At 32.5% G+C, this 14411-nt stretch overlaps 2 protein-coding genes across 5 annotated transcripts in view; one reads left to right on the forward strand and one right to left on the reverse strand.

Moving 5' to 3' along the window:
- LOC132733613 (uncharacterized) overlaps nt 1–3970 on the reverse strand; it is a 36814-nt gene extending 32844 nt beyond the window's left edge. The window contains exons 1-6 of one of the 4 annotated variants that reach the window (XM_060720273.1): nt 3767–3969; nt 3331–3447; nt 2217–2307; nt 1461–1622; nt 820–914; nt 359–466 (exon numbers count right to left, since the gene is read on the reverse strand). In XM_060720273.1, coding sequence (XP_060576256.1) covers nt 443–466; nt 820–914; nt 1461–1622; nt 2217–2307; nt 3331–3447; nt 3767–3916 — 639 coding nt within the window. In that variant the 5' untranslated portion in view covers nt 3917–3969 and the 3' untranslated portion in view covers nt 359–442. Of the gene's footprint in view, nt 1–358; nt 467–819; nt 915–1460; nt 1623–2216; nt 2308–3330; nt 3448–3766 lie in introns of those variants that run through there. The other 3 variants (XM_060720275.1, XM_060720276.1, XM_060720274.1) reach the window with 3 other exon arrangements.
- A 709-nt stretch (nt 3971–4679) lies between these two features.
- Nucleotides 4680–8230, forward strand: LOC132733603 (uncharacterized; the record flags this gene model as incomplete). The annotated part of the gene is given in 5 exon segments (XM_060720263.1): nt 4680–4964; nt 5400–5522; nt 6652–6736; nt 7090–7251; nt 8160–8230. Coding segments are annotated over 5 exon segments (603 nt in total), but the record flags the coding sequence as incomplete, so codon positions are not given.
- Nucleotides 8231–14411: the final 6181 nt, after the last annotated feature.

The raw sequence follows: 14411 nt of genomic DNA on the forward strand, positions 1-14411 counted from the left end.
TTTGATGATTAGCACGGTTTCCTCGAACAAAAAAAAGCTGCAACATCATTTCAATTTTGCTTTGCTATCAACATGTTCATTATTGAAGGGTTCATTTTGCTTTGTGGTGTTTTTAATATAGATAACAAAAACACGAGAGCTTACTAAAAGGAAAATATAGGCCTAGCGTACATTTTAATAACCATGGTTGCAGTCTATATATGTTCATCACTTCAACATATGTGTTTGTATTTTATTACATTTTAAAAGAGAAATATGAAAAAGAGTCCTAAAATAGCGGGATTTTGCAAAAATAGCACATGTTTTTATTAGGTTTAACTGAATATTTGCTGACATAACTTTGTTCACAAAAAATACATTCGTAACATTCACATTTATTTTAGAGGACGCAAAAGAACATAATATACAAAATATATTTCACAACACACATACCCCATCTTTATCACTTTCCAATAATAATACCACCCTGCAATAAACAATACAAAATTTAATATTATTTTTTTCCGTTCAGGTTTTCTAATACTTTCGTTCCTCAAAAACTGTTTATTTCTCAGACAACAGAAATAATGCTACCATCAGAAGCAGCATAGATATCAAATTTTGTGCATTTTTCAACAATATCACCAATACATAATCCTTAGAAAATTTTATTATAAAAAGCGAAAAAAAAAACAACAAAAGAAGCAAAGTATGATTAAATTATATGGCCAATGAGGACAATACTGGCATATGTAACAGAACAACAAGTATAGAAAGCGTCTGGGTAATAAAAATAATAGGATGTTGGAAACTTATAAACATTTGTTTAAGGAGTCTTACGAATTTACACGGCGGCGGAAGTTCTAGGGCATCTGGCACGCTCAGCCGATATTGTGTAATATTCAAATATGTTGTGCTCTCCATGACCGGATATCCTAGGAAAATAAACAAAATGACACATAGATTTAGTTGTCTTTTATCATTTTTAAATTTCACATTGTATGATTTTAAATCAGAAAAAATGCCTTACACTAAATGTGATCTAAGGTAGACCCATCCCACAAGAATTCGGCAACATTCGTTCGGTGGCGGTTATTTACGGGTTCCAACGGAAAACTAAGATAATTTTATTAGATAACTGATTTATTTAAATTTGAAATAAAATGGTTTGTATTTATATATTATTTACTTACAACACAATAATTTAATCATTTTAAGCGTCTAGAATTAAAAATAAATAGTGAAATAAAACTGAAATGTAAACTTCCGGTAACCGTAAGTCCTTTAGAGTCATGAGTTTTCGCGATAAGAACGTTCGCATAAAAGAAAATCTGAAGCAAATGATATTGTTATCAATCATGATTATCATTATTACAAAATAAATGGCCAAACGTCGGACACAGCTAAAGAAACTAACTAGATTTTTTCTTTAATCATTTGTTGTAAATTTCCAAATAGATCTAGCGAGTATTGCTACCTACCATGTAAGTCCGAGCCATATCGTGTGAGAGATATAGGAGTGCAGTCACGTGACGATGTTTGCATTCTCCAGTGCATATTATCGGCATACCCTGACCAAACGTTAGCTTGTATAGACGTATTGCCAGAGCCAACTGTAATTGTTCCCTCGTGTCTCAGTTCGCCTGCGGGAAGTAATCAAATATTCGTTTTTATAACATTAAATTGCTTTACACAACAAGCTACACGAAATAAGTGACAGGGTGACTAAATAATCTTTAATTGGTATCGTTCGTAAAATATAACAGCGCTAACTAAGCACAGTAAGGTTATAAAAATAGCAACAAAATGACAAAGTTCCTAAAAAAATCAACAAAGTTTAGAAATCACTAGCTTTAGGTTTTTAGTAATGGCTAATAAACAACATCATTTTCGTTACTATGACATTTCTTTCGAAATGTTAAAACAGTAAAAGATAAGTTTATAAACATTTCATGTTGCAAAACTGAGTGTCAATTTTTTACTTTCCTTTGTCATTTCTCTATTACTTTTTTTGGTTTTATGTTTGATTTTGTTATTTTAATTGTTCTTGTTGTTGATAATAATGTTTGATGATGTTTTTTGTTCTTTCTGTTGTTGTTGATGATGATGATGAGGAGGAGGAGGAGGAGGAGGATTTTTATTATTATTATTATTATTATTATTATTATTATTATTATTATTATTATCGACATTATCATCACTCATGAGGATAATAAGACAAAATATGTTGAACATACTTGGTACACAATTCACAGCTTGGGAATCCTTGTCAATGATTGTCACCACACATGTAGTCGAGTTTTTCCCATAAAGTCCATACCGTCTACCCTGTATCAACACAAAACTTCTCGTCAATTATATTATAGACAATAGAAGGATATTAATACAAATACTTGTGAGCTAAAGAAGAAATGAGCAGCGCTGTGATGTCAAAGTGTATGTTTTAGTGTATTTACAACCAAATATTTTAGTATGATCCTATTGTATGTGATTTGAAACCATGGAATTGGTTTGGTCATTACATTGGATTGTAAACAGCTATATCGGCTTGTTCTCTGTATATTTATTGGATTGCAAACATTGATACTGGTTTATTCTTTATATTGTATTGTAGAGGGTGAATTTAAGATGTTTGATAACAATGTTTAAACATGAATTTATAAATTAAAGTGATTAAGTTTTCCGGCCAAATGTACAGTGTCATTGGTAAATAATTTGACTCTAATTTTTCACCATTTCGAAGCAGGGAAATTAGCATTAGTAGAATTTGTTTGTGTATCTCATTTCCAACGATTATTTGTCTGTGTACCTCATTGCAAAGAGAATTTGTTTGAATGTGTTTGTTTTGTGTACCTCACTGACATGAGAATTTATTTGATTTTAGTACCTTATTGCCAATAGTATTCGTTTTGAATACCTCATTGCCAAGAGTATTCGTTTTGAGTACCTCATTGCCAAGATAATTCGTTTTGATTACCTCATTGCCAAGAGAATTCGTTTTGAGTATCTCATTGCCAAGACAATTTGTTTTGAGTACCTCATTGCCAAAATAATTTCCTTTTATGTACCGCATTGCAAAGGGAATTTATTGTGTGTGTACCTCTTTGCCGAGAGAAACGTTTTAGTAAATAGCTCATTGCAAAAAGATTTTTTTACTGTACCCACTTTGCCAAGAGCACATGTATTTGTTTGTGGACTTCATTGGATTAACTTAAAAAAACGCATGTTGCAAGATACTTTAGATAATGATAAATAGTAACATCAAGTATGATAAGAACAAGAATATATTGTTGCACGAGCGTTTATTTAATCAAAAGAAGAAAAATGAGAAGATATTTTGTCAACACTTACAGTTTTATAATCATTGTAGACCGTATAGTACTGTGTGGTCTTGTCCGTATCATCATACATATAACCTACAAGTCGTTCTATATGTGCATCTCTGCTGTAATCCATCTGAAATGTATTCTGTAAACCACATATAAATGTATGTTTAAATGTATTCTGTATACGTTATATATTTCTACAAATTTGTTTTACGACAGAGGATAATTCCTGTTAGACCTGGTCATCTTTTAAGATTACCTAAAATTTGTCACTACCAGTTGTAATGATTAGACGTCGTAATGTTAATAAAACTAAAGTTGAACTTTTATAAGTACATGTACTCTTTCAATCACTTAAATCTGTGACCAGAATATAAAAAGGAAACAGAAAAGAACTAGCGAAGGTGTACTTGCTTCACCAGTTACAAACGTGGAGTTTTCTGAAAAACAATGCCTCTTACCTCTATTGCTGACGGATGTCCATTTTTAACTGAGCCAGTTACCACTTTTAACTGGCCAAAAAACTTTTTGCTTGCACAACATGGCTTCTCAAGACCGCTGATCACGGTTATCAAGGCGCTTATTACAATAAGATAATTACGCATAAACATTGTTCTCTTTCCTTATCGTTGTCCTACACTAAGCTTATTATTGTAAGCATTTTAAATACATGTACATGACCCCATTATTGTAGATCATTTCAAAATTGTTAAATGTCAATGTTCGCCTTTGGGAATGGCTGTTTAAAAAATATCCGTTAGTTTTAATATTAAATTTTGTTGAATTCGATGTAAAACTTTATTTTGTTGCAGAAAAGTATTTTGAAACATACTTGCAGTGAGACAATGAATTTTATTGAATAAAATTGCCTATAGACACTCGGGGGGCAAAAACCTACCCCCCCCCCCCCCCTTTGCTCAGACCTTGCTTACTGTAAAAACGTTTAAAATTAAGACATGATCCGGCATCTACATGAATCATAAAATGTTTTAATGCAATTTCTACCTGAGTTTATAAATCCAATTTACTAGTAGTAAAAGGGATTTTTATTAATTTGGAAATTGAATCAAAAACCAAGTTTTTGATTGAAACAGATGTCCTACTCGTGTTTGGCGATGCAAGGTTAGGTCAACCAAATTAGATACATAAAATCCAAATAAAAAGAGTTTTTATCATTATGGCGTTAAGAGATAAATCATGTGACCATATATTTCTTATTATTTAAAGTTTCTTGGTGTTTTCTTTTTCTTCTATTATACTACTATATTTTATACATTATGACTGAGTTTGCAATGGCCAAACATCAGAATCGACCCTCATAATTTTTGCCCAATATTCCTATGAAAGTTCATTGTCATAGAATTTGACACAAATATATAAACCTTATCTTGATGGATGCCAAAATGTCGATATTTAATACAAAACAAAGGTAGACGTTAAGTAAGTTATATTTCTGCTCATAATTGCTTCGAGCCAACAGTACCTGTTTGTCTCAAAATGGCATCAATTTTTGAATTTCTAGCTATCCTCACGGTCGGTGGCATCTTAGTTAACGCGACTCAGACACCGTGCTGCTTCAGTAAACGATTTATTGCAAATATGACGATTGTGACGGGCATCCCGATACCAAAGGACGGCAGCAATCCCGTCGTTACAGAGGTAGGCTTTGTTTCGCTTTTCATGTTTTTGTTTCTGTTTGAAAACGACCGCCATACCGTATTTGATTTCTATCTAACGAACAATCATATAGCATAAGTAGATGCTTTTAAATAATTGGGTGTTCATTTATATAAAATGGTAATTTAACCGTCAACCCAAAAGTAAATAGCTCATAATTTATTCAAAATTGTTTACCAATTTGATTTACCTGTGCCAATGCAACGTGATTTATTCGATTCATTGGTTGCTTCTTTAAAATCTTGTGGCATCATGACCTAACGTAGAACTTATTTCTAAATTTTGAAGTTAAGTGCTCTGCAAATTTAGGCGCGAATTAGCTGGATTCTCATTTCATTTAAAGAAAACAACCAATTTTACCCATGTCAAATGAAAAAAAAAAACTAATTTATACATTTTTCTCTACTATACATGTAGAACAGAGTTCATGTATTGTATGACAAGGATATGAGGCGAGAAAGGGCCAACGGTTACATTCTTGTGGGTACAGGATCAAATCAGACGAAATACACGTATGATGCATTGAACGACTACAACAGTGTAAGTTGCTTCCCTTTGGTTTCTTGTAATCACCATCTCTAGAGCAGAGTTAGGAAAACATCGCATTATTGTGGTCAAAAAAACGCAGGATTTAAAAAAAAGTTACGCCGAATTTTGCAATTCTTTGGAGAAGACGAGAAAACGCGAAAGTACATTTCTGCAAATTTTGATACCAAATTTTATTTGCCAATATTTCGCTTAATTAAGGTGATTCTGCATTGTCAGCCATGTTTGTATCTACTAAGTGGGTCCAAAGCGAAATAGGCCAAACTTCATATAACGATAAAGCTCACAATATAAAATGATGAACAATTTGCATTTACATGTCAATGTCTATGTTTTAAGGACTTTTATAAACAAAAATAAAAACGATAACGATAAGAATATTTACCTTGAATGTGCTAAATTTCTGAAGACCAAATAAAAGTTTTATACACATTTCATGAATGGCAAAATCTAGTTTAAAGTCTGTTGTAGTGCAAAGGAATACTAATTTTGCAATAAACAAATAAAAAAAAATTCAAAAACTAAAATATAAGGAAAGTAGTTTAACTGACCTTGATGCAAACATGGCGTAAAAAAGTAGTACCAGAGAAATAAACATCTTTTATCTATTTCTTGTATACATGACAGACAGACACACTTTGCTGTTGCTCAATAGAAAGGTTATTTTTTTAAATTTGAATGCTGATTTCATTTTAATTGTAGTTCATAAGGCTATAAACAGTGATTGCCTTCTTGCACTACTTTTTACCAAACAATAATGGAGGACATGTGCTTAGAAGGACACGAGTTACTGCTTTATTTGGAATTTAGTTTTGCAAGTTTTTTTGTTTGTTTGTTTTTTTTTTGGCGGGGGGGGGGTTGGGAGGAGGTTGTTGTTGTTTTTTTGTTGTTTTTTTTTTTGGGGGGGGGGATTCCAAAATAGCATACCTTTTCACTACTTCTATACAATTATTTAACTACATAGTACAAATATATAGGAGAAGACCATTATCAGTTTTAAAGCGTTCGGCTTCAATCCTTTTTCATGTATCTATTATTATAAATGTATTATTAACATGCTGTATGTTCATTGTATCAAATAAACTATATTTAAACTTAGTATATGGCTTGTGATATATTTCAGGGGAAAAGATACGTATTTACAGATAATGGAGCAAATTGTAGTATAACCCCGATGGGAGTTTCTCAGTTCGACCATTGTGTACCAGGTAAGAATATCAAAATGTTATTACAATCATAAACCATTGAACAAAAAGAGAAACAAAACAAAATAATTAATTTTATGTATTAGTTAAGAATCACATTTGCTCATGAATAGTTTTAGTGTTATATCTTGCAATGCCAGAAAAGCAAACAAAGTCGACCTCAAGATAATGCTGAGAAAATGGCAAAAAAACAAGCGTGAGAAAGAGCGGTAGCTCAGTTCGATTTTATAAGTTTATACAATAATTGCAGTACAATTATAGATCTATTTATATAAACAAAAGTGTTTAAGTATTATATTTGTTTGTAAAAGAAAATAGTTACATGTTTATCAATCTTAAAATTAAATTATCTTAAGCTACATTAAAGCTGGCATCAACTGACGTCATTGGATCTGAAAATGACGTTGTACCTGTAAATTCCTGGCAGGGAATGTCCGGGAACTACATGTATACTTACGTAACCGCTGTAGACGGCTGCACACCGATTTCACTCACTCGCTATGGTACAAATGAAGAAGGTAGGTATATTACGACATTTGCATGTAATCATAAAAATTAAAATGGTGAAAGATAAACGAAACTATGACTTTGCTACATTTTATCCGTGTATGTTTGATATGATGAAAAATTTGAAGTTTGAAAATTACTTTCGTTACATTACTGGATTAAAGGAACATTAGGTGTTGTATCTAGTTTCATCTTTTGCGAGTTACTAGTATATAAAGTAGTGTTTTTTACTCATTCTAGACATATGGAAATAAAGACTACTGTGTTATCACTTTAACACAACGTGCTTTTTTCGTACCCACCTTACCACTTAAATCGTTTAACGTAATGAAGAACCTAGTTTAGCGTTTAATTCATCCCCACACCTTTATATAAGTAAACATTTTTTTTTAGTTTTTTCTATCTTTATCACAAATCATCCCATTTCGTAATAAATCGCCTAACGTAATAAAGAACCTAGTTTAGCGTTTAATTCGTCCCCTCACATTTATATAAGTAAACAAATTTCTTAAAAAGTTTTTCTACAAAAATATATATCTTTAATACAAATCATCCTCTTTCAAAATATGCATTCTTATACATGGGGACTATACGCCGCTTTTCATGTAATGATGCAAACGTGTCACATTCAAGTCTTCATTATAACCGACGTATTAACACATCTGCGGATGTTTCAAAATTAACAAGTTCACCATTTTGAAATTCTGGTTAAGTCGGTGCTAGGGGGCGTGGACTATAGCTTGTTTAATTTTACCATGTTGCATGTTTAATTTTACCATTTTGGATGTTTAGTGATATCGTCTTTCATTATTTTAGTTTTTTTTCTGTTAATTATACTTTTTTAACACTTCTTATTTTTCATAGCAATAAGCATCAATTTGTTATAGTGTTTCTTCAAATATTATGTTTGATATTACAGGCTCATCAGTAATGGAGTTTATGCAATTCAGCGAGTTTATTCCATTATCACAAATGGACAGAAGTCATGATTTTGAAATTCCACAAGGATGTTAAAGTGGTTAGTTTTTTTACCGATAATTATAGTACAACGTGACAACTTTTTACAATTGAAGCGATATTTTGATGTTTTACGTATTAACGATTGTCCAAATTACATAAAACGCTGTTATAGGCTACTTCTATCTAATTTCAATATTTAAACAAAAACTGCTTTCCTTGTACATCGCATATTATATGAAAAAATCCATTTATGTCAATATTCCATATATTATTACCTGTATATATACATGTGTATATGAAAACTCATATCAAATATTAATATTGCCTACATCTTATTCTTATATATATACATATATTATATCAATATAGAAAAAATAGTTTGTCATATTATCATATACTTATAAATGAAATATTGATCAATATTGATGAAATAAAATGCGTATTTTCATTTTCCTTATTTTAACTGTAAAATATATTATTCACTGAAGTGAAACAAAATGTGTATTTTCTTTTTCCTTATTTTTACTGTAAAAACTATCAACTGCAGTGAAATATATAATTTATATATTCACTGATGCTTTATTTGATTACATTCTTCGTAAGTGTAAGGTCAAAAAAGAGAAAAAGTATATAAAACAGAAAATTTATTTATTTTTCTATAAATATAGGATTTATTTTTCTCTAGTGATAAGAATATTGTCATATTTCACTCGTGCCTCTTGCAACATATTTATTTTCATACCACTCGATGAAAATAAATCCTGTATTTATCTACGATATATTATGTATTACCATTAGCACCATAATAAATCTAACCTTTTATTTACAGGACGGTAGCACTTCAGAAGGTTAGGGAGAACAAAAGCCAGTCTAAATTAATAAAAAAATGGCAAAACTCTGTAAAATAAAGTATAATCAAAGTGCTGAAAGCACTGATGGGGGCGCAATATGTTGCATACAAAAAATCGAGATTTGTATAGCAATCTACTTTAGGTGTTCCAATCTGATATCATTCTTCTTTCAAAGTTGAATAAGTGCCCATTTTGTACACAATATAATAGTATCGCCTCCAAACTCTTGTCAAAATTGAAAATCATGTACCAAGAACATACTAACAAACCCAGGCAAAATGCATAATTGATATCATATATATATATCATGAATAAACATTTTAAACTAGAACTATCACTAAATGTGATTAATACCCCCACAAGACTGCTTCGGAAATGAGGATGTTACTAGTAACAGAATACCTTGTAAAAGAATAGAAATATAGAGTTATGGTTGTTGGCAATTAAAGACAGTTGTGGTTCTTGTATGTTGCATTTCCTTTCAATGTGGTTGGCCATTGAAGAAGTTTAATTGAATTACTCTGTAATAAGTCCAGAAAGACAAAGAAAAGGAACAAAGTGGCAAAATCTCTATAAAAACTGAAGATAGAGTTATAGTTCTTGTGCACTGCACTTCCTCTTATTGTGCTTGAAACATTGTATGAAGTTGTTTTGAATTCCAACAGTACGTTTTTAAGTTATGCTCAGGACAAGGAAAAGTATCGAAGGGCAGTAACTCTGTATTTTGTCAAAATGGAGTTATGGCTCTTGTGCACTGTACTTCCTTTTAATGTCCTTGACGACTGTATGAAGTTGTACTGAATTCCAAACAGTAGTTTTCAAGTTATGCTCTGGACAAGGAAAAGTAACAAAGGGCAATTAACTCTGTAATTAGTCAAGATGGAGTTATGGTTCTTGTGCACTGCACTTCCTCTCAATGTGCTTGACCATTGTATGAAATTATATTGAATTCCAACCATTAGTCTTCAAGTTTTGCTCTGGACAAAAAGCAATTGAAAAGTAACAAAAGGGCAATAACTCTGTAATTAGTCAAGATGGAGTTATGGTTCTTGTGCACTGCACTTCCCCTTATTGTGCTTGACCATTGTATGAAGTTGTTTGAATTCCAACCAGTAGTTTTCAAGTCATGCTCTGGACAAGGAAAATTAACAAAGGGCAGTAACTCTGTAATAAGTCAAGATGGAGTTATGGTTCTTGTGCACTGCACTTCCTCTCAATGTGCTTGACCATTGTATGAAGTTATATTGAATTCCAACCATTAGTCTTCAAGTTATGCTCCGGACAAAAAAGCAATGGAAAAGTAACAAAGGGCAATAACTCTGTAATTAGTCAAGATGGAGTTATGGTTCTTGTGCACTGCACTTCCCTTATTGTGTTTGACAATTGAATGAAGTTGTTTTGAATTCCAACCAGTACTTTTCAAGTTATGCCCCGGACAAGGAAAAGTAACAAAGGGCAATAACTCTGTAATTAATCAAGATGGAGTTATGGTTCTTGTGCACTGCACTTCCTCTCAATGTGCTTGACCATTGTATGTAGTTATATTGAATTCCAACTATCAGTCTTCAAGTTATGGTCCGGACAAAAAAAAAAGCAATGAAAAAGTAACAAAGGGCAATAACTCTGTAATTACTTTAATAGAGTTATGGTTCTTGTGCACTGCACTTCCCCTTATTGTGTTTGACAATTTGTGTGAAATTGTTTTGAATTCCAACCAGTAGTTTTCAAGTTATGCCCGGACAAGGAAAAGTAACAAAGGGCAATAACTCTGTAATTAGTCAAGATAGAGTTATGTTTCTTGTGCACTGCACTTCCTCTCATGTGCTTGACCATTGTATGTAGTTATATTGAATTCCAACCATTAGTCTTCAAGTTATGCTCCGGACAAGGTAAATGCAACGGGACAAAAAAAAAAGCAATGGAAAAGCAACAAAGGGGCAATAACTCTGTAATTACTTTAGATAGAGTTATGGTGCTTGTGCACTGCACTTCCCTTATTGTGTTTGACAATTGTGTGAAGTTGTTTTGAATTCCAACCAGTAGTTTTCAAGTTATGCCCCGGACAAGGAAAAGTAACAAAGGGCAATAACTCTGTAATTAATCAAGATAGAGTTATGGTTCTTGTGCACTGCACTTCCTCTCAATGTGCTTGACCATTGTATGTAGTTATATTGAATTCCAAGCATTAGTCTTAAAGTTATGCTCCGGACAAGGAAAATGCAACGGACGTCTGGACCGACCGACCGACCGACCACCGGGTGACTCCTATATACCCCCCCAAACTTCGTTTTTGGGGGTATAATTATGACATTGGATTTTGTTGGGAAACTATAGTTGTTTAACCAATTTTCATGTAAAGTACTTCCTTATGTGAGTGTATAACACATAAATCAGTGTACTTACTATATTTATTCCAAGAAATGATTATGCAGATAGAAAATAAACAGAAAATTTAACTGTCTTTAAAATATTTCTAAAATAAAACCAGGACTGTAAGAACAAACTTGTTTTTGTAGAAACCTTTCAAGCACAATAGATAATACATGTGAGAATGTAAATTGGAATGGATACATATAATAAAGTTGGCATTGAAAACAAGAGCCACTATCTAGCCTGGGGCCATGCTCGGCTTTTTCTTATATTGGAAGTCAAACACATCAGTAGGAGAATATTGTAATATCTATTAGAGTACTCCTAGAAAACATAATATAAATGTATAAAGCTAAATTTCAAATTTGAATAGTAAAGGTCATAGTTGAATGATAATTGTTCTTTTGTCCAAGAATGAATCAAATCATAGACAAAACAAAGTTATGACAATGTGATCGAATTTCAATTGTTTAACCTTGGAGGTAATGGTCATTTAAATGTCAAAGTTATATCAGAAGAAAATTCAACATGTTGGTTTTGTGTTTGTTTGTCCAAGCATGAATCAAATCTGTAAATAATAACAAAGAAATGACAATTCCAGCTAACTCCAGATATTTTATATCAAACAAAGCAATTATCATAGTATTGCAAGCAATCCATAAGTCCCTACTGGTTAGACCCCAGCAACTTTCTGATGGGCCATTGGCCAGTCAATTTTTCCAGTGAATGAATGACATGAATGAACTTAAATCTTTTGAGTTCTAAGTTTGTCTATATCACAGTAATGTGTTAAGTTTCCCTGCCTAGTAAGGAAATTATGTTTATACAACCTTGTCATATTATTACGATGTGGGATTTGAAAGTAAAATCCTTATAATGAATGAAGAAGTTGGAGTGAAAAATACCAATTTCTCGAAAAAAATCTAAGTTCAAGGGGGACATAATTCTGGAAATAGTCTTGCTTAGAGTATTTAACCTTCTCAAAATGTTGAGTGAGAATAAGAAACATATATATGAAGTTTGAAGTAGATACATTAGGAAATAAAGAAGTTATTTAAACAAGAGGTCCAATGATGGCCCTGAGGTCGCTCACCTGTATATAGGCCCCCAACGTTGCAGGGCCAATTTAACCATAAGAAGATGTTTCATGCTAAACATCTAAGCTCTAGCTCATTGGGCTTTTTGAAAGAAGATTTTTTTTTTTAAGTTTTTACTATAACACATTATAGTTAAAAAACAATGACACCCCTGGGGCCGGGCCAGTTTTGACCCCAGGGCTTTTATTTGTAACAAACTCGGTAGACACTTACTAGAAGATGTTTCATGCTTAATATCTAAACTCTAGCTATTTGGGTTTTTTCAAAGAAGATTTTTAAGTTTTTGCTATACATATAAAGAAAATCAATGACCCCTGGGGCGGGGGCCATTTTGACCCCAGGTCTTTTATTTGAACAAAACTTTGTAGACTGTGACTCACTAAAAAGATGTTTCATGCTTAATATCTTAACTCTAGCTATTTGGGTTTTTTTCAAAGAAGATTTTTTAAGTTTTTGCTATACACATATAAGGAAAATCAATGACCCCCAGGCGGGTGCCAATTTTGACCCCAGGGCTTTTATTTGAACAAACTTTGTAGACACCTATTAGAACATGTTTGATGCTAAATATCTTAGCCATAGCTCTTTGAGTTCTTTAAAAGAAGATTTTTTAAGTTTTTAATATATGCATATAGGGAAAATCAATGATCCCCGGGGGCGGGGCCAATTTTGACCCCAGGGTTTTATTTGAACAAAACTTGGTAGACACTTATTAAAACATGTTTCATGCTAAATATCTTAGCTTTTAACTCTTTTGGTTCTTTAAAAGTAGATTTTTTAAGTTTTTACTATATGCATATAGGGAAAATCAATGACCCCCTGGGGTGGGGCCAATTTTGACCCCAGGGCTTTTATTTGAACAACTTGGTAGACACCTATTAGAACATGTTTGATGCTCAATATCTTAGCCATAGCTCTTTGAGTTCTTTAAAAGAAGATTTTTTAAGTTTTTTACTATATGCATATAGGGAAAATCAATGACCCCCCCCGGGCGGGGCTAATTTTGACCCCAGGGCTTTTATTTGAACAAACTTGGTAGACACCCATTAGAACATGTTTCATGCTAAATATCTTAGCTGTAGCTCTTTTGGTTCTTTAAAAGAAGATTTCTTAAGTTGTTACTATATGCATATAGGAAAAATCAATGACCCCCCGGGGCGTGGCCAATTTTGACCCCAGGGCTTTTATTTGAACAAACTTTGTAGACACCTATTAGAACATGTTTGTTGCTAAATATCTTAGCTGTAGCTCTTTTGGTTCTTTAAAAGAAGATTTCTTAAGTTGTTACTATATGCATATAGGAAAAATCAATGACCCCCCGGGGCGGGGCCAATTTTGACCCCAGGGCTTTTATTTGAACAAACTTGGTAGACACTTATTAGAACATGTTTCATGCTAAAAATCTTAGCTCTAGCTCTTTTGGTTCTTTTTAAAGAAGATTTTTTAAGTTTTTACTATATGCATATTGGGAAAATCAATGACCCCCCGGGGCAGGGCCAATTTTGACCCCAGGGCTTTCATTTGAAGAAACTTGGTAGACACCCATTAGAACATGTTTCATGCTAAATATCTTAGCTCTTAGACTAGCTTTTTTGGTTCTTTAAAGAAGATTTTTTTAAGTTTTACTATATGTATATAGGAAAAATCAATGACCCCCCCGGGGCGGGGCCAATTTTGACCCCAGGGCTTTTATTTGAACAAAACTTGGTAGACACTCACTAGAAGATGTTTTTCATGCCAAATATCTAAGCTTTAGCTCTTATGGGTTTTTTAAAAAGAAGATTTTTAAGTTTTTACTATATGTATATAGGGGAAAATCAATGACCCCCCGGGGCGGGGCCAATTTTTGACCCAAGGGCTTTTTATTTGAACAAACTTGGTAGACACTTATTA

Source organism: Ruditapes philippinarum, unplaced genomic scaffold (genome assembly GCF_026571515.1).
Source record: "Ruditapes philippinarum isolate M1 unplaced genomic scaffold, ASM2657151v2 ctg5169_1_1_1_1, whole genome shotgun sequence".
NCBI classification, from domain to species: domain Eukaryota; kingdom Metazoa; phylum Mollusca; class Bivalvia; order Venerida; family Veneridae; genus Ruditapes; species Ruditapes philippinarum.